This window comes from Podarcis cretensis (genome assembly GCF_951804945.1).
Source record: "Podarcis cretensis genome assembly, chromosome: 15".
Classification (NCBI taxonomy): domain Eukaryota; kingdom Metazoa; phylum Chordata; class Lepidosauria; order Squamata; family Lacertidae; genus Podarcis; species Podarcis cretensis.
The window spans coordinates 13,216,735-13,243,845 of record NC_137185.1 but is presented as its reverse complement, the minus strand read 5'-3'; the positions used below and the strand labels follow the sequence as shown (position 1 = coordinate 13,243,845).

General features: G+C 47.1%; 1 protein-coding gene across 2 annotated transcripts in view; it reads left to right on the top strand.

Moving 5' to 3' along the window:
- Nucleotides 1–27,111, top strand: part of CAMKK1 (calcium/calmodulin dependent protein kinase kinase 1) — a 95,513-nt gene that overhangs the window by 30,372 nt on the left and 38,030 nt on the right. For both annotated transcript variants that reach the window (XM_079955673.1, XM_079955674.1), the window contains exons 2-3: nucleotides 16,611–17,168; nucleotides 25,506–25,553. In XM_079955673.1, coding sequence (XP_079811799.1) covers nucleotides 16,716–17,168; nucleotides 25,506–25,553 — 501 coding nt within the window. In that variant the 5' untranslated portion in view covers nucleotides 16,611–16,715. The remainder of the gene's footprint in view (nucleotides 1–16,610; nucleotides 17,169–25,505; nucleotides 25,554–27,111) is intronic.

Sequence of the window (27,111 nt, the reverse complement as noted above, 5' to 3'; positions counted from 1 at the left end):
AGCAGGTGACTGTAATACGTATGTCTCCTTCCACTGTCATCTCTTGCCTCTCACCCTTGAATTATTTTGTGGTTGGAGGGATTAAGGGCGAGAGAGAGAGAGAGAGAGAGAGAGATATAACTGTGCCGGTCAGGACAGCTTGTGTCTGTTGTGTAACTGAAATGAACATGGCGGAGAAAATGTTAAATATGCAAAATTTGCTGGTGGGGAGCAGATGTTTTGCTGCTTGCTCCGTAGGCCTAATTTGCGTTGCTTTGACAAGCTGACTGCGCACCTGAAGGAAAAACCCCCTCCGTTTGCCCAGGGAGGGGCTGATGGGCTCCAGATGGAGCTGAATAATTTCTGCACATCGTTAATGTAAAACGCAGTTAATAGGGCCTGGTGTTTGTTTTCCTGTTTGCCTCCTACTTGCTATGAGGGGCTACACAGAAAGCTGCAAATAGTTACAAATCCTTTCTGGAAATCTTGATTTAGTCATTCTTTTTTCAAAAATGTAATTGCATCAGGCATTTATAACTGTGCCTGATCCAGCAGAACTCTTCCTGCTTTTTAATCCTCTATCCTTTTCTTTGTACAAAATGGCAAACTCCTCAACTGTCCCAGGAAAACTGGGCCATCCCCCCCTTTTTTATTTTCGTGAGAGCACAGCAGCCATTTTGGGCACCATAATCTTGCACCGTAATCTTGCCCTGTAAAAAGCGCTTTTGGGAGGAGCGACAGTGTTTTGTTATTTATTTATTTCTATTACCCACCCTTCACCCTAATATACACCTCAAGTGTTGGAAGCCAGGGTAAAGAGGTGCGTCTTCAGCATCTTCTGAAAGCTGTATAATGAAGGTGCCCAATGCACTTTTCTGGGGAGGTTGGGCCACAGTTTAGGGGCCACCACAGAGAAGGCCCTCTCCTGGGCTGCCACCCCTGCGAGACTCTGAGGGTGGAGGAGCTACCAAGAAGGCGCCCTCTACCAATCTTAGCACCCAACAGAGTCTCTAGGGAAGGAGGCTGGCTTTCAATTATTGGGGGCCGAAGTCTTTTAGGGCTTTAAACAACAGCGTGAGGGACCAGAAACGAACTGGCAGCCGGTGCGGCTGCTTTGAAACGGGATTTACGCGAGATCTAAACAGAACCTCAGGCAGTAATCTGGCTGCTGCATTTTGGACCAGTTGGTTTTCCTGAGTCGTATTCGAGGGCAGCCTCACATAGCAATATCCCTGTCTACAAATTCCCAGAGCATGGAGTATACCAGACCCCACAAGTGTCCCATTTTAAGCAGGACACCCTGGATCAAAGAAGCCAATCCTAGGCTCTGTTTGGATCCCAGAAGGTCCCATTTTTTTGGTCTGGCCTTCTGGTGTGAGCCATCACGCCAAACCGCCAAACCAGAAGGCACTCTGGTGTGTGACCTTGCTGACAAACACCGGACCTGAAGGCACCGCACCCTTCCTGACACCCTAATTTTGGGGACGAAAATGTCGGGAGGTTTTGCCCGAAAGGTACTATACCCATGTGTCATTGCCATGGCCTACAAGACGCATAGCGTGGTGGGGCCTCTGCTAACAAAAACCCTCTTCCTCTCCGATGCCTTTAGCGTCCTTCGGATCATTCCCTCTGGCACAAAGCCATTACATTTCCCCCAAAACCTCTTCTCTCTTCCTGTGTCACTCATCTTCTTCTCTTTTTATATCCTCCCCAAGAATGAATGTAAGCAATCTGTTGCCATAGCAATGACAACTTCGCCATCACCCGGGAGTCCACAAGCGCCTGGCTTCTGTCAGCTGCAAGCACTGTCAACTTTCTTGCATTGTCGCCTCTCTCTCTCTCTCTCTCTCTCTCTCTCTCCAATTTCTTCCCACTCCTGGTGGGTTTTTAGAACCATTAATAACCCGAGGGAGAATCATATTATCATTCCTCCAGAAGCACCTGGGGGGGCCTGCAAGATCCCCGGCTAGCTGCAGTGCGGAAGTGGGAAGAAATTAAATTCGGTTCGCGTATCATCGTGAAGCCGCCTCGTTCGCATTTTCATGGGGGGTGGAAACAACAAACGGAGCCACAGCCATCTTTAGAAATTTGCTGTCCTGAAAGGAACTGGCGATACTGGTGGAAGGGTCAGATTCTGGAGGGGTAGACCTTCGAACATTGATTTATTTTATTCGTCTCGTAAAAGTTATACGCTCTGCTTGATTGTTAGAAAAAGCCCTCAGAGCACTTTACAAAGAGGATAAAACCATGGTATGCAAAAGTCTGGGAAACAGCTATTTTAGAAAAAAATTAGTACTTGAAAATTGTCCAAGGTCAAAGTAAAAAAGGCACATTCTCTTTGGTATGGTGTGATTTCATTACTTATATAAAGGATGCAACAGATGGATCTGTTGCCGTTCCAGTGTTTAAATGGATCTGGCTGGGGCAATGAACTGAAGTGCTAGTATCATGTTTGAGTTTTTTTCTTTGTCTTTCCTTCTGTAGTTTTCTGGAACTTGACCTCTGCCTGCAAATCCTATTCTGGATAGCCGATATATTACTGGTGCTCAGTTTTTTGTTTTTCTGCTCCCTGGTTGCTTTAATGCAGTGTTGGCCAAACTTGGCCCTCCAGCTGTTGTTGGACTACAACTCCCATCACCCCTAACTAACAGGACCAGTGGTCAGGGATAATGGGAATTGTAGTCCCAAAACAGCTGGAGGGCAAAGTTTGGCCAACACTGCTTTAATGTTTTGATGTTTCTCTCTTTTGGAAGTTCACTAGTATTGTAGAGACCATGCTCCCTGACTTGATTGTACTGGCTCTTGGACTGCTGTCTCTCTGGATGTATGTACTATAAAAAGGAGTAAAATTATTTACAACAGCAGCAGCAGCAGCAACAACAAATCACACTCCTCTGAATTTACAGTTCAGTAACGTGCACCAGAATGCATATATTAAGATGAGATGTGCATGGAAATGCATTTAAATACTACTACAAAAAAAGCATAAAATCATCCAGTACGTTAAGAAAAATTGCAGAAGTGTTTATTACGCTAAATCCTCAGTAAAATGCCTACGAATCGTCACAAGGATTTAATGATAATAATAATAATTCACAAACTGGTGTGGAAATGTGGAGAGCTGAATGTATGAATGGAAAAATGAGAAACTGATGGAAATCAGAATTGTCACATATTCCCATCCCTGGGGCACAGGTAATGCTGCAAGACAGATCAAGGATTCTCTGTGTTCTGACTTCGCTATTTACAAATAACAGTTACCCATGAGCACACCCACACACACCCACACTCTACTAAGCACTGGCTGGAATTATTATTATCATTAATTTACTGATTGCCTTTTGCATCTGTGTCAAGGCGGTTTACAAAGAGATGTTGGCAAACTCTTTATGATTGCCACAAATGTGAGAATGGTGGGGGAAACCCAGCCAGATGGACAGGGTATAAATATTATTATTATTACTATTATTATTATTATTATTATTTATTAGATAGCAGTATATAAATACAGGAAACTCCCAACTGACAAACATCCAGTTGTTTTTTTTTTTTATAAATATTTATTGAGATTTTTTAGATACAAAATGCAAAAAATAGTAAACAATATAGCATGGATCATAACACATTTTTCAGAACTTCTTTGGACTCCCTCACGTCTCCCACTCCCACTTACATCATTATAAATTTTTTTCCAGCAATTTATCATCTTATTTATATTCTTGAATCTTGTTCCGTTAATTTAATCTAATCTCCAAAAATTTTATGTTTCCCTCAATCTCACTTATCATCAAGTTCAGATCTAATTCAATGGTAGGCAATTATTTATGATCTAGCATCCTTCTTAGCTGTGGTGGGATAATGAGCTGCTTGTGCGTTGAAGCTGGATCCCTCAGAGCTCACTCAGTGTAGTGAAACCCTGCCTTGAGCGGAGCCCTTCAGCATGGCTCCGTCAGTCGCTGGTAGAATCTGACAGTGGGCGTTTGCGGAAACGTTTCCAACATAAAAGCTGTTTCACGGACATGCGCCTCCTGGATTCCCTGCGTGACAGTTTCCGGCGGGGGGTGGGGGTCCTTAAAGGCTGTTCTGATACCTCCTCACTGTTCTCACTGGAAGTATCCCAGAGCCTCCCCTCCGACTCCCTTTCCTTTGGAGCTCCCGCACTCCCCCTACTGGTTCCCTCTTCTGCTGAAGAAGTGTCTCTCCTATTCTCCTGAAGCCTTCTCACCACCTGTCCTTCCGATGGCAGTTCCCTGACATCCACCTCCCCCCCAGGGCCCCCTTCACCCCCTCCCGCCTCTTCTCTTACTGGCGGCGAGGACGGAAATCCCTGGAAGGAACTCCCCTCATCCTCCGAGGATTCAAACACTTCTAACCACGGCCTTCCGCCTCTTTCCCCCTCTTCCTCTCCTTCGTCGGAATCTGTTTCCACCTCCACTCCCGACTCTGGGAACCCTTCAAACTCCCCTTCCTCATCTGTAGTCCCGAAGTGTTCCCTCCTAAACCTTGCCACTGGTTGTGGTTTCCTTGGGAAACGCCGATGAAACGTTTCTATTAAAATCTCGTCTTTGACTTCCTCTGCCGGTACCCATGTGTTTTCTGACTCTTCCTCCCCCTCCCATTCTACCAAGTATTCCACCTGATTCCCCTTCCACCTGGAATCAATGATCCCTGCCACCTCCATGTTGCGTTCTCTCTCTTCTATGACGGGTGTCCGGGTGACCTCCCTCTCATGTTCCCCCCACTCACATCCCTCTCTGTATGGCGACAGTAATGACCTGTGAAATACTGGGTGCAATTTCATGTGACTGGGCAATCGGAGTTTGAATGCTACTGGGTTGACCTGCTGTATGACCTCAAAGGGTCCCAACCGTTTGGGTCTCAATTTCTTACACCCTCCCTTGAACGGCAGTCCTTGGGTGGATAGCCACACCCGGTTACCCACCCTTATGGTTTCGCCTTCCCTCCTATTTCTGTCTGCTTGCTTCTTATATTCTTCTTTGGCTTTCTCTAAGTTGAGTTGGAGCTGACGGTGGATCGCTTCCATCTCTTCAACAAAATTTTCCGCTGCAGGTACACTCCACCTTCCCCCGCCCTCTCCTGGAAACGCCCGAGGATGACACCCATAATTGGCTAGAAAGGGACTCATCCCTGTGGACACGTTCTCCGCGTTGTTGTAGGCAAATTCTGCCAGAGGTAACCAGTCTACCCAATCAGTTTCTCTGTCCTTTACATAACACCTCAGATATTGTTGCAAAACCCCGTTTGCCCTTTCTGCTTGCCCATTTGTTTCTGGGTGCCTGGCGGTGGAAAAACTTACCTCCACATGCAACATGCTCATTAGTTTCCTCCAGAACCTAGAAGTAAATTGTTTTCCTCTGTCGCTCAAAACCCTCAAGGGGGCGCCATGCAACCTAAAAATGTGCTCCACAAACAACCTTGCGGTTTCTTCCGCTGTCACTGCATGTGAACAAGCTATAAAGTGGCACATCTTAGTTAGTAGATCTACCACCACCATGACCGCGGTTTTCCCTTTGGATCTCGGTAGATCGGTCATGAAGTCTATGGATACCATCTCCCATGGCCTTTCTGGGGTGGGTAAGGGTTCTAATAACCCTGCTGGCGCCAACCTCTCTCCCTTTGCTCTTTGGCACCTGTCGCATCCCCTGACATACTCCCGCACGTCTTCCCGCACCTTGGGCCACCAAAACTCCCTGGTAACCAACCACATGGTCTTGTGCTGCCCGAAGTGCCCCGCCGTGGGGCTGTCATGCAACTGTTTAAGCACCCGCCCTCTTAGTTCCCCACCTGGTATGTAGAGCGCCCCTTTGTAATATAGTTTTCCGTTCTTTTCCTCAAACCCCCCTGCGTTCTCACCTGTCTCCCTGAGTTCCCTAAGTTTCTCTTGGGCATATTCATCGTTTTCAATACCCTCTACCAGTTCTCTTTGCCCCACCAATGCCGCCCCACAAACCCAGTGGTCCTCTGAGATGATATGTCTTTCTTCCGCCCCTCCTTCCCCCTCCAAGTACTCAGGTTTTCTGGAGAGAGCGTCCGCCCTGACATTCTCAGCCCCTGGCACGTAGCGAATTTCAAAATTGAACTTGGAGAACTCTTGCGCCCATCTTACTTGTCTCTGGTTCAATACTCGGGCTGTTCTCCAGTATTCTAGATTTTTGTGGTCTGTCCGCACTTGAACCTTGTGTTGCGCCCCAATCAACAGGTGTCTCCATCTCTTGAACGCTTCGTGGACAGCGAGTAATTCTCTGTCGTACACTGTATAATTCCTCTCAGACTTGTTCAATTTCCTCGAGAAGAAGGCACACGGCCTCCATTCCGACGTATTCGCTCCTGGCTGCAGGAGCACGGCGCCCACCGCTCTGTCAGACGCGTCGGTTTCCACCCTCATCGGCTGCTGCAGATCCACGTGTAAGAGTTGTTCTTCCGAAGCAAACGCCCTCTTTAAACTTTCGAAAGCTCGCTGCGCTTCTTCCGTCCAGACAAATTTCTTCTTACTGCTGAGACAATCCGTGATGGGGGCTGTTAAATGGGCGAAGTTCTTGATGAACTTCCGATAGAAGTTTCCGAACCCCAAAAACCTCTGCACATCTTTCTTAGTTTTCGGTGGCCTCCATTCCAGCACCGCTTGCACCTTGCTAGGATCCATGGCCAGCCCCTTGTCCGACAACCGGTACCCAAGGAATTCCACCTCCCTGGTGTGAAACTGACACTTCTCCAGTTTCACCCACAGCTGGTTTTCTTGCAGTTTGCTCAGTACTTCTCGTACATCTCGCACATGCTGCTCTTCATCCTCTGAGTACACCAGTACATCGTCCAAGAACGCAGCGCAGTTCTTGTACAGCAATGGTCCTAGTACGTGATTCATGAATGATTGAAATACTGCTGAACCCGCCTGGAGGCCGAAAGGCATAACGCAGTACTCAAATGCCCCCAAGGGTGTGAACATAGTGGTTTTCCACTCATCTCCCTTTCTCATACGTATCAGGTTATACGCCCCCCTCAGGTCCAGCTTGGTAAAAATCTTCCCTTTTCTCACCCGGGTCAGAATGTCATCGATTCTGGGCATAGGGAAAGTCACGGGTTCGGACACTGCGTTTAGGGCCCTGAAATCCACAATTAATCTCGGTTTGTCCGAGTTTTTTTTGTCTACAAAGAACACTGGGCTACCCCCCACCGCTCGTGACTCCCTGATGAACCCACGCTTGAGGTTTTTGTCAATAAACTCCCTTAGCTCCTGCATCTCTCTGTCAGACATTGCATACACCTTGCCCACTGGCAATTGCGCTCCTGGAAGTAAGTTGATTTGGCAGTCAAAGGGTCTGTGCGGGGGTAGTTTATCTGCTTCCCTTTCGCTGAAGACGTCGGCAAAATCTGCATATTGTCGTGGTACCCTACCTTGATCCATTGCTTCTATCTTTGCTAACGTGGCCTGAGTGCCTACTTGGCCCCCTTTTTCTGTGCAGTGTCCCATACAATGCGCTGACCCAAAGGAAACCACTCTCTGATGCCATCCCACAAGCGGATCATGCAGCGCTAGCCAGCTCATCCCCAAAATGATGGGCGCTCCTCCCAACGTGGCTATATTAAACGCTATCCGTTCCGTGTGTCTTGCCACCCTCATTGTCATGGGGACAGTCTGCTGGTCTACTTCTCCCCCCAACAGCGCCCTCCCATCAATCGTGGTCACCTGCAGGGTTTTTTTTAAAGGAATGGTCTGTATCTGATGGGCGGCTGCAAACTCCTTACTCATAAAGTTGCAGGAGCTGCCTGAGTCTAATAGCGCCTTCACTTTTAGTGGGTGTCCGTTTGCCAGCTCCAGCAATACCTCTATTACAAGAGCTGGTCTTGGGGGTTCTGGCGTGGGCACATTTACTGTTCCTTGGCCTGGCTGCTGTGCCCCGTCGGTGGCAGCCAGGCGTTGGCTTTTACTTGCTCCTTAGCTCCTTCTCCCTCCTCCCCAACAGCTCCCGCCATTCCTTGCCATTCCTTTCTTTGCGGACAAACTCTGGCAAAATGACCTGGCTGTTGGCAGAGAAAACATTTCTTGGCGCCTTTTCCCTCCTTCTTCCGCCCTTCACTGGGGTTTGAAATTGCGCGCGCGCGCGCTGTTCCGATTTCCATCGGCTCTGCTGGCAGAGAAGGCTGCTCTGGCATCTCTGGAATGCGGAAATCCCTCCAACGCTCCCCTTTCCCTTCCCGCTTCTCCAAGGCTCTGGCCTCCTGGCGTGATCCTATGGCCAGCGCTGATTTAGTCAGATGGTCCATAGACTCCGCCCTGGGCCCCCGGGAAAGTTCGTCTTTTACTGCCGAAGATAGTCCTTCTTCGAACAGCATTTGTATCGGTTCCGCTGACAAATCCCATCCTAATTTATGGATCAACATGGTGAACTCAGTCCAGTACTCACGGACAGATCGGTTCCCTTGTTTACACACCATTAACTGCCTGCGCGCCACTCCCTGCTCAATCTCGCTGGAAAACATCAGATCCATGGCGCGAAAAAACTTCCTTGTGTCCCTTAGGGCTTCATTATTGGCTGCCATTAGTGGCCTCACCCAATCTTTGGCCCCGCCTTCGAGATGCCCAATCACATAAGCAACCCTCGAATCCTCATCAGGAAAATCATCAAACTGCAGATTGAGGGCATATTGCATCTCTGTCCTGAAGGCTTGATAATTCCTGGGATCACCCCCAAACTTCTGCACCAGTCCTGGCACTTTCCTCGAGAGCTGGGCGGCTTTCCCCTTTTCTGCATCATGAGCCCTCCTCTCCTCCAGCCTCGCCGTTTGCAGAGCTAACTGTACCTCCAACATCCTGTACCTTTCTTCCAGGCTAGGACCGGCTGCAGCTGCTCCCCCATCTCCGGCTCCGGCTGGGTTGCTCATGATGCCTCTCTTTGCACAAGCTGCTTTCAGGGACTGTCAGATTGCTGTGGTGGGATAATGAGCTGCTTGTGCGTTGAAGCTGGATCCCTCAGAGCTCACTCAGTGTAGTGAAACCCTGCCTTGAGCGGAGCCCTTCAGCATGGCTCCGTCAGTCGCTGGTAGAATCTGACAGTGGGCGTTTGCGGAAACGTTTCCAACATAAAAGCTGTTTCACGGACATGCGCCTCCTGGATTCCCTGCGTGACAGTTTCCGGCGGGGGGTGGGGGTCCTTAAAGGCTGTTCTGATACCTCCTCACTGTTCTCACTGGAAGTATCCCAGAGCCTCCCCTCCGACTCCCTTTCCTTTGGAGCTCCCGCACTCCCCCTACTGGTTCCCTCTTCTGCTGAAGAAGTGTCTCTCCTATTCTCCTGAAGCCTTCTCACCACCTGTCCTTCCGATGGCAGTTCCCTGACATTAGCATTCAACCAAATTACAATACTTTTGTAAATAAATCTTGAATTTCTTCCAGTCTTCTTCAACCCTCTCTTCTCCCAGGTCTTGAATTCTGCCAGTCATCTCGGCCAGTTGCATATAGTCCATCAGCTGCATCTGCCACTCTTCCAGTGTGGGTAGATCTTGAGTTTTCCAGCTCTTAGCGATGAGTATCCTTGCTGCCGTTGTTGCATACATAAAAAATGTTCGGTCCTTCTTTAACACCTTCTGGCCGACAATGCCCAGAAGGAAGGCCTCTGGTTTCTTAGTGAAGGTATACTTAAATACCTTTTTCAATTCATTATATATCATTTCCCAGAAGGCCTTCACTCTAGGACAGGTCCACCAGAGGTGAAAGAATGTTCCTTCGTGTTCTTTACATTTCCAACATTTATTATCAGACAAATGGTATATTTTGGCAAGTTTAACTGGGGTCATGTACCATCTATATATCATTTTCATTACATTTTCCTTCAAAGCATTACATGCAGTGAAGTTCAGCCCAGTGGTCCACAACCTTTCCCAGTCCTCAAACATAATATTATGCCCAATATCCTGAGCCCACTTTATCATAACCGATTTAACCATTTCGTCTTGTGTATTCCATTTCAGCAGCAAGTTATACATTCTTGATAATACCTTAGTTTTTGGTTCTAACAATTCTGTTTCCAACTTCGATTTCTCCACCTGGAACCCTACCTTTTTGTCATTTTTAAAAACTTCTTTAATCTGAGCGTAATGTAACCAGTCTCGCACTTTATCTTTCATTTTCTCCAAACTCTGCAATTTCCAATTGTCTCCGTCTTTTTCTAATATTTCCCAATATTTTGGCCGACAAACATCCAGTTGATACCCGCATAGTGCCAAAATTAGAAGTGACCTAAAAACTTCACTCAAAGGACAAAATGAAGCTGAAAGCTTTACATGAAGCCTCACTGATGCACGCCCCCCCCCCCCCGGCAAAACGAGAATTGCCTTTACTTCTATAAACAAACAAACAAACTGCAGGTAGCTGAATTAGTTTTGCCTCCTAACTTTCCACCAGCCCTCCCCTTATCCCAGTGGCTTCTGGGCACAGGGCTGTGAACAGCAGCTATTGTGCTACTTTCATGAGGACTAGTGTCATTTCAGATCTCGGGCTTAACTAGTGGCAGAGAACCGGTGTTGTGTTGGGTGTCTTGTGAATCAGACCTCTTGGCCCCACGAGGTTAGCGTTGCAGCTTTCATTTTTCTTGAACATATTTTGTTGTTTTAAATTGGCCTCCCGCCCGCCTTTCCCCCCCTCCTTGGGTAATTTTTGTCTGATTGTTGCTTATATGTGCAATTAGGGTAATTGCGTCTGATTATGCAAATGCGTGTCATTGTGTAATTAGAAGCTGGAAGATAAAGTATAATACATCCATGGGCTCCCTCTCCTTTCTTCCTGTCTCCTTCCCCTCCCCCATTGTTCTGAACTTCCCGAACTGGCTATAATAATGCAGAAAGCAAGTGATTATTGTGATCGCTCTTGACTTTGGGATGAAATTGTTCTTTCGGAGCCCTGGAGTGCTTCGGAACAGGTTTTTAAATGCAAACCTTGCTGTATGGTTAGAGTAGGCTGGTCTGCTTCAGCTATTCAGCCACCACTAATGTGGGCTGTAGAAATGATAGAGAAAGCAGGGTACCTTGCACACCAGGTCCCGATCCAGCGACAGTTGGGCCCCAGGAAGTAGCATGAAAGAATGAGAGTGACCAGAGCTACAGTCCTCACCCCCTGTTGAATTCAATAGCACTTACCGTATTTTTCACTCCATAAGACACACTTTTTTCCTCCTAAAAAGTAAGGGGAAATGTCTTTGCGTCTTATGCAGTGAATGCGTGGTCCCTGGAGCCGAATTGCCCAGGGGCGAAAAGCAGATTGTGCTTTTTTTTTTAAGAAAGAGAGAAGGGGGTGTTGAAAGGAAGCCACTGAGCAGCTGATCGGCAAGCGATCAGGAGGGAGATAAGGGATGCTAGCTATAAAGGAGGCTGCCTGGGACGGGGGAGGTAAAAGCACACGGATCCTCAGGATTTTTGCATTGGGTCACCCCAAATTCACCATCAGATCACATAGCATGTCCATGGCTACAGCCTGCACCAAACAAATCATGCATCCACTGTTTCGTGGGGCCTCAATGGTGCAAAAACATGGTTATAAAGCACGGATCCACATGGATTCTCAGGATTTTTGCATTGGGCTACCCCAAACTCACCGTCAAATCACATATCATGTCTGTGGCCACAGCATGAGCCACAAAAATCATACATCATATATTCGTTCAGAATATATATTTTTTCTTGTTTTCCTCCTCTAAAAACTAGGTGCGTCTTATGGTCAGGTATGTCTTATGGAGCGAAAAATACGGTAGATAGACATCTGTCAGGGATTCTTTAGCTGTGATTCCTGCAATGCAGGAGCGGAGAGGGCTCTTGTGTTTGAATCCTGCTTGTAGGTTTCCCAAAGGCACCTGGCTGGCCGCTGCTGGACTAGATGGGCCATTGGCCTGATCCAGCAGGCTTTTCTCATGTGCGTACTGACGGAACTCAAAAAGATGAATGGCTACCATTAACAAACAACAACTATTTTTTTCTCTCCCATCGTAGGTCAGGGCAAGGGGTTTAGCTATATCACTGAGAGATTTCTGACGAGAGAAACAAATTCCTTGATGTCCTGGGAAGATGGCAAAGGTATTCCTTTTATGGCGGCTCCTCTCTTCCTGCTATGATGCCTTTCGGATCAGTACTCCTTTGATCTGCCCCTAAGCTTGCCATAAATAATGCAAGGGAGAGGGATTCAACCCAGCTAGAGGAAATGCCGGCCAGCGGAGCCTAGATAAGGTTGCCACATAACGTTACTCCTTCTGCTACGCCCCTGCAATCAAAGCCAAGATCTCCATTTTGTATGCCTTTCCCAGAGACCTGAGGGGAAGCAAATATGTCGCAAGATGCACCCAGCTTTTTTTTAGCCTGAGGTGAACCGTGGTTTTGGGGCCAGTGGTCCATCCTCAATCAAATTAGGTTGGCGTTGCGGATTTCTTCAATAACTGCACTGTTGTAATGTTTAGGTGGAGTCCCCAGGCTTATATAGAGGCATTCACTCGCGTTAACTCTACGCTTGCATAGAAATAGAGTCACGTTCTCAGAGGAAAAGCATGCCTGCACTATCTGAGCTGGATACCTGGTTTAGCAAGAAGAACAGGGTGCCAACTCTCTATCTCTCTATTCCCTGTTTAGGGAAGCTTTTAATGTTTGATGCATTACTGTATTTTAAAATATTTTGTTAGAAGCCACCCAGAGTGGGGAAGCCCAGCCAGATGGGCGGGGTATAAATAATAATAATAATAATAATAATAATAATAATAATAATAAATAAATCTTAGGGGCTGCCACAGAGAAGGCCCTCTCCTGGGCCAGCCCCCCTGAACTTCTGAGAGAGGTGGAACTACCAAGAAGGCCCCCTCTGCTGATCTTAACACCCGGGAGGGTCTGTGGGGAAGGTGGCTGCCTTTCAAGTATTTGGGGGTCTTTTTGGACTTCGAACACTAAGATGAAGAAGAGTTTGGATTTGATATCCCGCCTTTCACTCCCTTTAAGGAGTCTCAAAGCGGCTAACATTCTCCTTTCCCTTCCTCCCCCACAACAAACACACTGTGAGGTGAGTGAGGTTGAGAGACGTCAGAGAAGTGTGACTGGCCCAAGGTCACCCAGCAGCTGCATGTGGAGGAGCGGAGACTCGAACCCGGTTCCCCAGATTACGAGTCCACCGCTCTTAACCACTACACCACACTGACTCTCGATGAGCGCCTTGAACTCTGCCTAACAGATTTCCCTAAAATGCATATTTATGCACACTTTCCCCTACTACTAGTTTTTGTTTATTTTTGTTTTAAGAACCACCTCCTGAAATTCAGAGAAGTGCAAGATTCGGAGGGCTGTATTTGGTTTCTGGGTCTTGCTTCAGGAAGTGGGAATGCGGAAGGCTGGCATCGAAACACAAACTGAACCAACTTTCCCCTCCATCCTTAACCTCTGTTGCATGCAGATCTTTCATTTTGCCATCGAGCAGCAGTTGTGTGTCGCTTATGCTTTTAAAAAGGCAGCTGCTCAGCACTACAAAGGAAAATGGCAATAAACTAACTGCCTTTTCCTGAAATAGCATGGGGCAGATTTTACTGCCACGCTGGGGTTCTTGTCAGCAGATGCTCTGCAGGGAGGGAGATGAATCGCGGACAGTTATGACTGGGGATCTCCAAGGGGAACATGAGTTTTATTTGAAACAATTTCATTTCCTTTTGGCCAGGTGCCCAAACATCAGCAGACAGTTCCTTCCCCTTGAGCAAGGAAACGTATTGTTAGGGTTGGAGAGGGGGGATGTCTTACAAAAACCAGCAAAATACCCTGCCACCCCCTGCCATTCCTTTGCTGCCCTCTTACACAACTAGAATTAGAGGATATTGTTCCAGCAAAAACAAACTCTTTTGAGATTGCGGCCACATTCATACTGTACGCTTAAAGCACTTTCATGCCACGTTAAACAGTCATGCTTTCCCTCAAAGGATTCTGGGAGCTGAAAAATGGCGGGAGTAAAGGGAAATTTGGGGCGGTATCCCGGCATACAGTTCTTTCCTTCTGTTTTCAAGGGGGAATCGTGCAAGAACTGAAAGATAAAGGCGGAGAAGGCGGGCAGTAGCGACATTGTCCCAAAATGTTTGTTGTGCCCAAGACCCTAACCACCACGCTGCGCTGTCTCTGTGGTTTGGGTATCATTTTACTTGATGTCATTTTATTGAAATGGTTTTTATTTTTTAAAAAATGTGTGGTAGTAAACAAGGCACATTTTGGTAGGGTTGGTCTTGATGCGCCTTCCTGAAGGAGTTGGCTAGAACCAACTGCTATTCTCTCCTAACTGGTTCTGTGTGGGTATCCTTAATTTGCATCTTCTTCCTTTGCCCCTTGTCCTTTATTATTATTATTATTATTATTATTATTATTATTATTATTATTATTATTGTTACGATATTCCAACAGTAAACAAAAGGCTATGTGCTTCACCCTCCGTTGGCTGATAGCATCTCCGGGCAGGGAAAATTTGCATTGGCCCTGTTCGCCTCAGGGAAAAGGAGGAGGAAGTTTTAACAAGAGTCCTTCTCCCCTTCAGTCCATATTGTGACACACTGCCAGCTTCCCTGAGTTGGGTAAAAGATGGGGGGTGGCCAGAGGTCTTCCCCGTGAAGGCACCCTCTATTTCAGTGGTTCCCAACTTGGGACCCTGCGGACCCCAAGAGGCATCACTCATCCCATCCAGGGAAAAACATGTAGCAAAATTCAGAGCTGGACTAGTGGGGGACAGTGGCCAAAGGCCCTTGGCTTGAGGGTCTTCCACCCCAGCCTTAGGCCACTTCAAACATTCATGGCTTCCACCAAACAATCCTGGGAGCTGGCGTTTGAGAATTCTTACAGTGGATCTGTTGCCTTCGCAAAGCCACAATTCCCAGAGTTCCCAGGGAAGAGGGATCAACTGTTAAGTCACTCTGGAAACTGTAGCTCTGTGAGGGGAACGGGGGTCTCCTGGCAACCCTCAGCACCTTTAACAAACTACAGCTCCCAGAATCCTTTGGGGGAAGCCGTGACTCATAGCTCTTTAAATGTACAGTCATACCTCGGGTTGAAGTAGCTTCGGGGTGAATATTTTAGGGTTGTGCTCCGCGGCGAACCGGAAGTAACGTAGTGTGTTACTTCCGGGTTTCGCCGCTCATGCATGCGCAGACGCTCAAAATGACGTCAAGCGCATGCACAGAAGTGGCAGATTGCGACGCGCAGATGCGGGTTGCATTCGCTTCAGGATGCGAACGGGGCTCCGGAACGGATCCCGTTCGCATCCAGAGGTACCACTGTATGGCATGGATGCAGCCTTAGAAGAAAGAAGGGGAAGCGTTTTGGCAGACATGGTGCAAGGACGCTTCTGCTTTTCGTGTCGGAATGAAGTGGCTGCACTATTTCTAAATCAAAGCAGAAGGAATGGAGGAAATGATGAAACAGGGGAGGGTGCTGGTTGTATGTGAATCCTTTGCAATAAGAGGCCTGTTTGGGATTCAGACAGTCCTTGGTTTGCAATGCTGATCGAACAGTTCTTTGCTGTTGTCACACTGCGACCTTTCCATGCCTTGCCCTGCGTTCTTGTCATTTGCTTGCATATCATTGCACAGTTGATAGGTTTCCAATGGTTTTGATCTAGTGTCATGCTGGCATCCAAGCTACTCTGGTTTCTGTTTTTGACTGTGTTTTAGGGTTTTTCAACATGTGAACTGTCCAGGGAACATGCTTGATTGGGTGTAAGGATGGGAGAGAAATATGATTCAGCTCACATTTAAAGGCGAATCCACCCACTTAAAGGCAAATCTATGAAATTTGCAGTTTCCAAAATAGTCTAAGAACCAATACACAGCCATCTTTAGAAATACACACTTTGCTGAATTTTGCACCACAGTTTTCCAGTCAAGTAATATGTTTTTTTAAAAATACCTATATGTGAGTGAAATGTACATAAAAATGCATATTTTTATTCTTATTATACTACCCTTCATCAAGGATCACAGGGTGGTTTACAATATAAGAACACAAATATACACAACACATATCATTGAAAATAGCATTCAGAAAAGCATTATATTAGGGGAAACTGCTTTGCAAAAATGTGCATGTTAAACAGCATTAATATCTATACATTGAAGAAATTCATGCCGATGAACTTTCCCAAGGACTTTTTAAAAAATCTTAAACTGATGAAGAAATATGAAGACATGAATTTATTATTTATTTGTTTTAAAAACTATTTTTAATTCAGCGACATGTAAGAAATAAGGACATAATGAGGAAAAATACCATTAAATTTAAACATGCAAACAGAAAATATACAGATCTTGGTTGCTGTATTCACAATGATTATTCCTATTGCAGCGTAATCACATATACTTTTAAAAACAATTTTCTTTATTTGTTAGTGTCAGGATGCTGTCCTCGGGGTCTGATGACATTCACAGTGGCTGGAAACCACAGCATAGGAGAGGGCTCTTGTGTTCGAATCCTGCTTCCTGGTTTCCCACAGGCATCTGCTTGGCCCCTGTGAGAACAGGGTGTTGGACTAGATGGGTCACTGGCCTGATCCTGCAAGCTCTTCTTATGATCTTACTTAGTTACAACTACGCAGGATTGACGATGACTTTTTGTGATACTTTCCAGGTGTCCATGCAGCAGGATCTCTACCTCAGATGCTTCCCATGAGCCACACCGCTCCAGCACCCTCTGTTGTTGTCATCTAAGAACGCAGAAAGCCACGAATTGAGGATGGGGGATTCTGCAGCTGAGACAGCAGTCCAAATCCCCGACGTATGTTGCAAAGACACCCAGACGGAGCTCGCCGAGAGAGTCGCGGCGATCCACGTTGCCGTCGGCCCCGACGCCGCCGACCAAAACGGTCAAGGAACCATCACAGAGAATGACGTTGGGTTCTCCAAGATGGCTGCCAACAACCAAAGGAATGGGGTTGATGTTGATTCGGGAACATCCGAAGAACTAGATGGTGCTCACGAGTTGCTTGCCCCAAAGAGGGCTCCAGCAAGACCCATCCTCTCTGGCCGGAAATACTCCCTTCAGGAAAAGCCCGCGGGGAACTACTTGGCTTCTTCGGATGCCGCAGGCTTTGGTCCTTACGCCACGGGCCCTTCCACTCACATCTCGCCACGGATAGTGCGGCGGCCGACGATAGAGTCCCATCGAGTCTCCATTTCAGATGCTGCGGTGGGTTGGCTCTCCCTTTTGGATGGATGGGGTGTGCTGTTAACAAAGGGCGGTTGAAAAATACATTTTTGGTGAACTGATAAATGAAATTCACACAGCCGGCTCTGCCATTAGACAGAGTGAGGCAAACTCCTCTGGCAGCCATTTTGGGGGGCTGTGAAAAGGAAGCAAACAGATAGTTATTTAATGTATTGTTATTAATGATGCTGCTGTTGTTACTACTGCAGTTTTACAATGGGGGAGTGAGAGAAGCAGTTGTGGGATTATCTATCTGAAGCGCTGACATAACTTGACTAACTTTGGTTTGGGATGTGGAAGGAATTGGTTTGTGTTGAAAGGGAAACCTACTTAATTCGCCCCTTTCTGAAGCAATATGTGAACTGAGACACAGCCATCCTTTGAAATTTGCACTTCTTTGAAATTTGAAATGAAACGCATTATATTAAGGGAAATTGCCTTGCAGAAATGTGTACATTAGGTAAAACACTGTGTATTTATTAATGCAATCCACCATTTAACGTAATCTCCACTCCATGCCTTCTGGAGTAAACTGGAGTCCTGCCTTCTGGAGTAAACTTACCCAATAATAGAATAGTTTGGTGGCATCTGCAGATTTGATGAGCATCCCCTCAATTCCTTCATCCAGGTCATTTATAAAGACGTTGAACAACAACGGGCCCTGGACAGAACCCTGCGGTACCTCACTTGCCACTTTTTTACAGGATGATGAGGAAGCATTAATGAGTACTCTTTGGGTTCGGTCAGTCAACCAGCTACAAATCCACCTAACAGTTACCTCATTCAACTCACATTTCCTTACGAGAACATCATGGTGGACTTTGTCAAAAGCCTTACTGAAATCAAGATACACTATGTCCACAGCATTTCCCTGATCCACCAAGTTTGTAATTCCATCAAAAAAAGAAATCAGATTGGTCTGGCATGACTAATTTTTGAGAACCCCATGCTGGGTCTTAGTAATCACAGCATCCTTTTCTAAATGCTCACAACAAAATAAAAAAATTCCTTCCAGTAGCACCTTAAAGACCAACTAAGTTAGTTCTTGGTCTGAGCTTTCGTGTGCATGCACACTTCTTCAGATACCAAACTTCGTATCTGAAGAAGTGTGCATGCACACGAAAGCTCATACCAAGAACTAACTTAAAGGTAAAGGTAAAGGTACCCCTCCCCGTACTGGCCAGTCTTGACAGACTCTGGGGTTGTGCTCCCATCTCACTTAAGAGGCCAGGGGCCAGCGCTGTCCGGAGACACTTCCGGGTCACGTGGCCAGCGTGACATCGCTGCTCTGGCCAGAGCCACGGAAACGCCGTTTACCTTCCCGCTGGTAAGCGGTCCCTATTTATCTACTTGCATCCGGAGGTGCTTTCGAACTGCTAGGTTGGCAGGCGCTGGGACCGAGCAGCGGGAGCGCACCCCGCCGCAGGGATTCGAACCGCCGACCTTTCGATCGGCAAGCCCTAGGCGCTGAGGCTTTAACCCACAGCGCCACCTGCGTCCCCAAGAACTAACTTAGTTGGTCTTTAAGGTGCTACTGGAAGGAATTTTTTTATTTTGTTTTGACTATGGCAGACCAACACGGCTACCTATCTGTAACTAAATGCTCACAGACCGACTGTTGAATTATCTGCTCAAGGACCTTCCCTGGTATCAATGTCAAGCTCTGTAGTTACCTGGGTCTTCCTTTCCCCCCCTTTTTGAAGATGGGGGCAACATTTGCTCTGCTCCATCTTCTACACGGCAGCTCTTCAGATATTTGAAGACCACTATTGTGTCTCCCTTAATCTTCTTTCAACCTGCCAGCTAAATCAGGGATGGGGCACTTCAGGCCTGGAGATCAAATGTGGCCCTTCAGGCCTCTCTGTCAGGCCCTTGAGACCCTCTCCAAGCCACACCCCTCACCCTCCCATCTCTCACACCCTCCTTGAATGTTCTCCCCTGGCTGGGATGTGTTTTCCAACTCTAACTATGCCTCTTGCTTGTCTGGTGGGAGGCTAGAGAGGAGTGGGTGGGCATAGGTCAGGCATAGGCAAACTCAGCCCTCCAGATATTTTTGGGACTACAGCTCCCATCATCCCTAGCTAACAGGACCAGTTGTCAGGGATGATGGGAGTCGTAGTCCCAAAACATCTGGAGGGTCGAGTTTGCCTATGCCTGGCATAGGAACTAGCCTGCTGTACAGAGCTAATAATTGCATTCCTTGCTCCACCTACTTTTGCCTCTGGCCCCACCCACCCCTGGCACGCGACTCCCGGAAGGTTACCCAGACACGAATGTGGCTCTCAGCAGGTGGACAAAGTGTTTACCCCACCCCGCATCTGAACCTAAGATGCACCAGGCTGCAGGTCTCCCCCCCAGCTCGACTCAGCATCAGGAACTTATTTTTACACGCCAAGTTTTTTCTGCTTTAAAGTTGCCACGCTGTTGGCTCCGTGTGTACCTTTGGCGCCTGTCTTTGGGGAATTCTAGCAGCGGCTGGCTCATGATTATTTTATCAGCTGACGTGTGCCACATTTCCCAGCACACGGTGCACACAAGAGCAGAATATGGGCACAGTTTGAAATTTTAATGCGGGCAAATGGTGGGCAGGTGCCTGATTGTTGGCAGCTGTGCTAGGAAAAGCAATCGATAGATAGATAGATCGGCCAAAGTGGCCTTCCTTGTGAGGGTGGTGGTGCCCTGGAGTACCAGCAGAAGGTCTCACAACACTGTTCTATTGCAGCATCAGCTTTTGAGGAGCAGAGCCCTCTCCGTGTGATGCGTAGACAGACATATTTGTACAGTGCTGCAGCAGGAAAGCATTTTTTAATATATATATAAAGAAATGTACAAACAGTGGGGCCAAAAGGTCATGAAATCCGGTGGGATTTGTTGTAGTTCAGTTGCATTTCTGCACGGAGTGCAAATACACACAAGATAAGAATAGATCGACCCATTCAAAATGACAGCTGCTGCAAATAAAGCTGTCTGTCGGGCTGCGCTGTGCAAAGTTGACATCGGAAATGGGAGAGAAACCCAGCAGCCAGGAATAAGCTTTGCCAGATCATCGGGTTGAGTGTCCTCACTGCCTCCTGTGGGAGTGAGTTCCATAGGTTAACAATGCACTGTGAGAAGAAGGTCATCCTTTTATCTGTCTGGAATCTTCCAACATTCAATGGATGACCTGGAGTTCTAGTGTTACTGGAGCGGAATAAGAACCGCTTTCTCCATGCCGTACATAATATTTTTAAGTTCTATCATTTCGCCGTGCCTTTTCTCCAAAAAAAAATCCCAAATTCTGCTGTCTTTCCTCATAGGAAAGACTGCATTCCTTTGGTCATTTTGATGGCTCTTTTCTGAACCTTTTCCAACCCTTTTTTGGGGCGAGGCGACCAGAACGGCACAAAGTATTCCAGTCGCCTCCTCCCCTGCCACCGTCTTTCCTGTTTAGACACATTTTCGATAGGCAAGTTGTTCAGTGTGGCGTGGCATTTGCCCCACCCCAAGACGTCTTTCTCCCTGAGCCCCTTTCTAGCGACATTCAGATACATTGGAATACTTTCCGAAGCGACACCTTTCCCCCGGTGCAGGCTGCTTGGGGGTCATCCATCACTGTCAGAGGCAGCGTTATCCCTCACACCGTGGTTGCGAGTCATTACGCAAGTTACATCCCTGGTAAAAAACGAAGATGAGATCAATCACAGCTGTTTTGTTGGTTTATTCCCATTGGTGAAGATCCATGATGGATTGGTGGCTGCCTGCTGTGCTACACAACTGAGGCTACGCTCATGTCAACAGAGAAGGATTGCATCCTTAGACAGCAATGCATTTTAAGACCTTAGGCCTGGGGTCAAATGCGGCCCTCCTACCTTCGTGTATCAGGTGTCTGGAGCTTTCCCCCCAGCCACTCAAAACCCAAGCCATTTCATCAGAGGCAGAGAAGAGCAGAAGAAAGGTTTGCGGCATCCGGCCAATGGCCTGTCTAGCTCAGCATCATGGCCTCACAGTGGCTACTCAGACACCTGTGGGAGACCAGCAAGCAGGACCCAACTGTGGAGGCTAATAGCTTTGTCCAATCCTCCTTTAAAGCCGTCCAAGTTGGTGGCTCTCACTGCCTCCTTTGGGAAGAGAGTCCCGCAGTTTAACTCTGCCCAAATCTTTTATCTGCCCCAAATCTTTTAACATTCAGCTCCGTTGGATGTCCACAAGTTCTAATGTTAAATGATGAAGCAGAGGAAATGTCACAGAGCCAAGCCAGCAGTAAATCACACCGTTCAAAGTTGGAGTTACAGTCGTACCTTGGTTTTTGAACATCTTAGTTCTTGAACGTTTTGGCTCCCGAACAGTGACTGTTCCGGTTTGCAAACTATTTTTGGAAGCCGAACGTCCGACGGGGCTCCTGCAGCTTCCAATTGGCTTCAGGAGCTTCCTGTAGCCAATCAGAAGCCGTGCTTTGGTTTCCGAACGGCTTCCATTCGACTTCCAAGGTACGACTCTATTTGCAAAAACACAGTCTCTATAGACTTGGCTGAGTGTCAGGCCTAATGAGCACAGCAGCTCATCCCCATTGGTGCTCCTCCATGACATCAGTTGCCAAGACTGAAAGTCCCTGCGTCCCCACAGCCGTCCCCTCTTCTCCATGACTTTTTCCAATCAATCGGAGACTGTGCCTGTGTGCAGCCTGTCGCTGCTCCACCTTTTTCATTCCTCTTCTGGTTCTGGGAGACATAGGGAGGAGAGGAGCTTGTTGCAGCAGGAGACACCCGTGACTCTTCTCTAGCCTGATTCATCTCTGTCTCTTGATCTCCTTTCTCCCTGTGACCATTCAACGTTGTCCCACCAGCGCTCTCCAAGCTCTGAGCCTTCTTCCCTTGGTGGCTCCCCATCTGGTTCTTCCTACCATTCCTCTGCGTTCAACCAGCCCATAACAAGAAGCCTCTTACTCCAAGATATAATATATAATATAATTTATTATTGATACCCCGCCTGTCTGGTTGGGTTTCCCCAGCCACTCTGGACGACTTCCAACAAAGTATTAAAATACAGTAGTCTGCTAAACATGAAAAGCTTCCCTAAAGAGGGCTGCCTTCAGATGTCTTCTAAAAGTCTGGTAGTTGTTCTTCTCTTTGATATCTGGTGGGAGGGTGTTCCACAGGGCGGGTGCCACTACCGAGAAGGCCCTCTGCCTGGTTCCCTGTAACTTGGCTTCTCGCAGCGAGGGAACCGCCAGAAGGCCCTCGGCGCTAGACCTCAGTGTCTGGACAGAACGATGGGGGTGGAGACACTCCAGGTATACTGGACTGAGGCCGTTTAGGGCTTTAAAGGTCATCCCCAACACTTTGAATTGTGCTCAGAAATGTACTGGGAGCCAATGTAGGTCTTTCAAGACCAGTGTTATGTGGTCTCGGCGGCCGCTTCCAGTCACCAGTCTAGCTGCTGCATTCTGGATTAGTTATAGTTTCCGGGTAGACCCACGTAAAACGCATTGCAGTAGTCCAAGCGGGCGATAACTAGAGCATGCACCACTCTGGAGAGACAGTCTGTGGGCAGATAGGGTCTCAGCCTGCGTACCAGATGGAGCTGGTAAACAGCTGCCCTGGACACAGAATTAACCTGCGCCTCCATGGACAGCTGTGAGTCCAGAATGACTCCCAGGCTGTGCTCCTTCAGGGGCACAGTTACCCCATTCAGGACCAGGGAGTCCTCTACACCTGCCCGCCCCCTGTCCTCCAAAAACAGCACTTCTGTCTTGTCAGGATTCAATCTCAATTTGTTAGCTGCCATCCATCCTCCAACCACTTTCAGACACTCACACAGGATCCAGGGCTGAGTTGTTAGAAAAATGGTCTTCTGTATTTACTCCTTAGTTGCCATGGGAACCAGGCCTTCACACCCTTCTTGAGTGTTTTTGCTTGGCTGGAATATGACCTTCAGCCCTGATGATGCTTCTTGCTTATCTTGATGGAAGATAGAGAGGGGTGTGTGATTATAGAAACTAGGCCAGTGTAGAAAGATAAAAGTCCCATTCACTGCTCCGCTCACTTTTGAATCTGGCTCCGCCCACCACTAGAATGTGGCCCCTGGAAGGTAGCCTTGGACAGAAATATGGCCCTCAGGCTGGAAAAGCTTCCCCACTCATGTTTTAAGGGGAGGATTGAACATAAAGCTGAACGGCCGGCTGTATCATGTTCTGTTTTATTCAGTTTACAAGCTGCTTGCTTAAGATAAAACTATACTCTAGGTGACACAGACAAAATTAAAACATTGCACATTGAATTGTGCAATAAAATTCAATAAAAATCATAAATCAATTTTAAAAAACCCTCCCTAGCAATAAAATCCAGTCATAAAATCTAGCATAGATAGATGCCGATTAAAGCCGCAGTTAAGAATCTGAGAAAAATCAGCTCAGCTAGAAAAACTAAAAAGAAGAAGAATCCTTTTTCATCGACCTGCGGAGATGAAATTAAAAGAGCAATTAAAAGAGATGTGTTAAAAGGCTTGGGAGCACAATAAAAGGTCTTTGGCTGGGAAGGAAATGAAAAGGGACTCTCTCAGGATAGCATTTCACAGACCGGAAGTGAGGGGCTTTGTAGAAAGGCCCTCTTCATCTTAAGAGCCCTCAGGATTTCATTGTGTGGGGCACTTGGAGAAAAAACAAACTTAAAACATCCCAGCAAAAAGGCCATAGGTAAAAGACCTGATAAAAAAGGAATATTTTTGCCTGGCACCTAAAGCTATGTAATGATGGCGCCAGGCAAGCTGCGCTGGGGAGAACATTCCACAAGCAAGGAGCCACCACTGAAAAGGCCCTGTTCTTGCGTTGCCACCCTCCAAACGTCCCATGGAGGGGGGCACACAAAGAAGGGCCTCAGGTGATGATTGCAGCGCCTGGGTCAGTTCATACAGAGAGACAAAGTTCTTGAGGTGTTGGTACCCTGAGCCACATAAACCTTTATGGGTCAGAACCAGCATTTTGAATTGGGCCCAGAAACCAATTGGTAGCCAGAGCAATTGGGCCAGGACTGGTATTACACACTCAGAGGATTTTGCCCTGGTATGCAACCTGGCTGCCGAATTCTGCACCGGCTGCAGTTTACAAAAAGTGAAAACAATTACTTCGGTCATAGCATATTACTACAAATAAACAAACTACCAATAAACCCCAACCATGGAGGCAGAGCATAGCGTGGCTTGTTGCCGTCAATCGTCCTATCCTCCGTGAATTTGTCCAATCTTTTAAAGCCATCCAAGTTGGTGACCACCCCCTGTCTCCAGTGGGAGAGAGTTCCATAGTTTAGATATGCACTGTGTGGCAAACACGGCCCTAGTAAGTGTGTTTAGGGTTGCGGCCTTCATCAGTGAGTCCATTAATCAGCTAAAATGCACCTGATGAATAGACCCAGATTATTTTGCCTCACGTATCCTCCGTTAACAAATCCCAACCCAGACTTAGATGGCTTGGTGCGTTATGCTGACTACAGCGTCTGGCAGAGGGCAGACTTTTCGTACAAAAATTGGCCGGAGGCGGCAAAAAACCTTCAGAGCGAGCTGCCTTCGGAGCCCGATTGCCTTTGACAGCCTCTCTGCACGGCAGCACCTCCTCCCTTTTGAAACGGAAAGACTCGCCTCATGCATTTAGCTGAGTGAAGCGGACCTAGCAGCTCACTCAGGTGTGTGACTGAGGAGAAGTGACAGGCAGAGGGAACCTGGCTTGCCTCTGAGGGTGTACTTTTCCTGTCTGCAGATCACAAATACTAAGGGGGTATTCTTCCTCATCGCCTCACAATGAAGCTGGGTTGCGGTGCTCAGATGCCATGATTAGCTCTCGCTATTGTCGCTGAATTTGGGGCGAGGGAGGAATTCGGTTCAATTTGCATCAAAAGGCAAATATTACCTAATTCACAGTATCCAAAACAGCTCGCAAATTGAAACACAGCCATCCCTTGATGTCTGAAAGTATCCACATTTTTGAAACGCAGTTTCTCCATCCAAAGTACAGTAATGCATCTATTGAGACGTGCATTAAAATGTATGTGTTGGCGAAAAGGACATACAGAAGTGCATTATATTACGGGAAACATAACTTTCAGGGGAAATACGCTCTGCGGAATCAGGGATATTGGGCAAAAGAGCATCCGGGAATGTTTGCATTAGAAATTCTCACAAAAATGCTGATGGGTTTTGGTGATTACTTAAAAAAAAAAAGGGTCAGCTGATGTGGATGTGAGGAGAGCTAACTGGAAAAATGAGAAACTAACCAATTTGCCCATCTCAGCCTCCAAATGCAATCCTTTTAAACTAGCTACCCTAACTGAATCTCTATTTCTACCCCTCCAGGATTGTGTGCAGCTGAACCAATATAAGTTGAAAAGCGAAATAGGCAAGGTATGTGATCGCAACTCTTGCTCAACTACTTCATCAGAAGTAGATTTTTGGGGTACTATGCAATTTTATTCTGCATATGTTTATTAAAAAACCTGTTGATTGTTATGTATATTTTGGTAATTTTATTATGCCTACTATTTTTAAATATGTGTTTTTAATCACTGCTTCTAATGACCATTTTATACTATTTTATGCTCCAAGTTCCTTCCGTGCTATCTTGGAACTGTAGGTAGAATGCAAAATCCTGATGGCGACTCCTTTCATCCTTCCTTCCAACTGAAGATATATGAGCAATTATACTTCCAAGTCCTCTTAGTGTTATTCAGTTCATACGTAAATAATAAAGGATGTTTTTCATCGTAAATCTTTTGCAAAATAGAGCTTCCCTCCTTTCCCTCCCTTTTTATACACACGCAGTTCCATTTGATGTTATATTCCATATTTATAATCTAGTTTCTTCCATCCTCGCTTGTACAAATATAATTTGAATTAGCATTCAGAGGAGGGTTGCTGAATCACAAATGTAGAGAAGAAAACTTTAAATAAAGAAACCGTAGGCTCCCCTCCCCCCACCATCTTTTGCACTGAATGAAGTCTTATCTCAAGTTCAAACCTTAAAGTCCTTGCAGTTGTTTTTCCCCACATTTAGTGATCTCATCTCTTCTAGCACGCATCTGTAATTTAGTCCAATTAAGCACTAATTAACAGGAGAACCTCTGCTTCTTAATGGCAGCATTGGAGGGTTTTTGGCAGGTGAACTGCTTTTGCACTCAGCACCTCATTCCCCCCCCCCCCCAATTCCATGCTGGAGCGAGAGCCACGTTCGAGACAAACTGCTAGTGAAGTGAACCCTGCCCCCCCCCCGGGTCCCTGGGGGGAATTTGCAAGGATAATTACCCTCAATCATCCTTGTTTTTCCTTCACCAATGATCTCCTGATGTCGTGAGGGCTGCCTCCATTCAGGCAGAGCGGAACCGGAAGCCAGCGTGGCATTTGATTGTGAGTTTTTGAGCAGCTGCTGATGTCTTGGAGCCCTGCTGTAATGCCGGCTCACTCTTAACAAATGTGATGGGGCTCAATGTGCCGAACAAGTGAGGTTGCAGGAATAAGGGGAAGGTGCTGTTGTTGACTGCACCGATCCAAGCCTCTTCCCGCTACAGGCAGCAGGTAAGCGGAGGAACGGCTGGTGTTCTTCTCCTGCCTGCCTTCAGGATTCCTGTGCCAGCCTCCTGCTACAGAGATAATGACTGTGTATATCGAAATTTGCACATGGCAGAGTTCCCAGCACTGCAGCACCTGGGCTCCGCGTGACGAGAATCAGAGATGTCCCCTTCCTCTGCCCTTCATGGAAAAGAACCTAAAGTCTGCGCTCCAACACATAAGTGTCCCTGGGAGGCAGCCCAACAGATAAGCATGTTCTGCAAGAACATGAGAACAGCCAGCCCTCATGCCGCCTTCCCAAAACTGGTGCTGGGCTTTTGGAAGGAGGCGCAAGGCCCTGGCAGGGTCCTAGAGCCCTCCCACCTCCTTCCCAAAGATGGGAAAGTGGTAGCTAGGC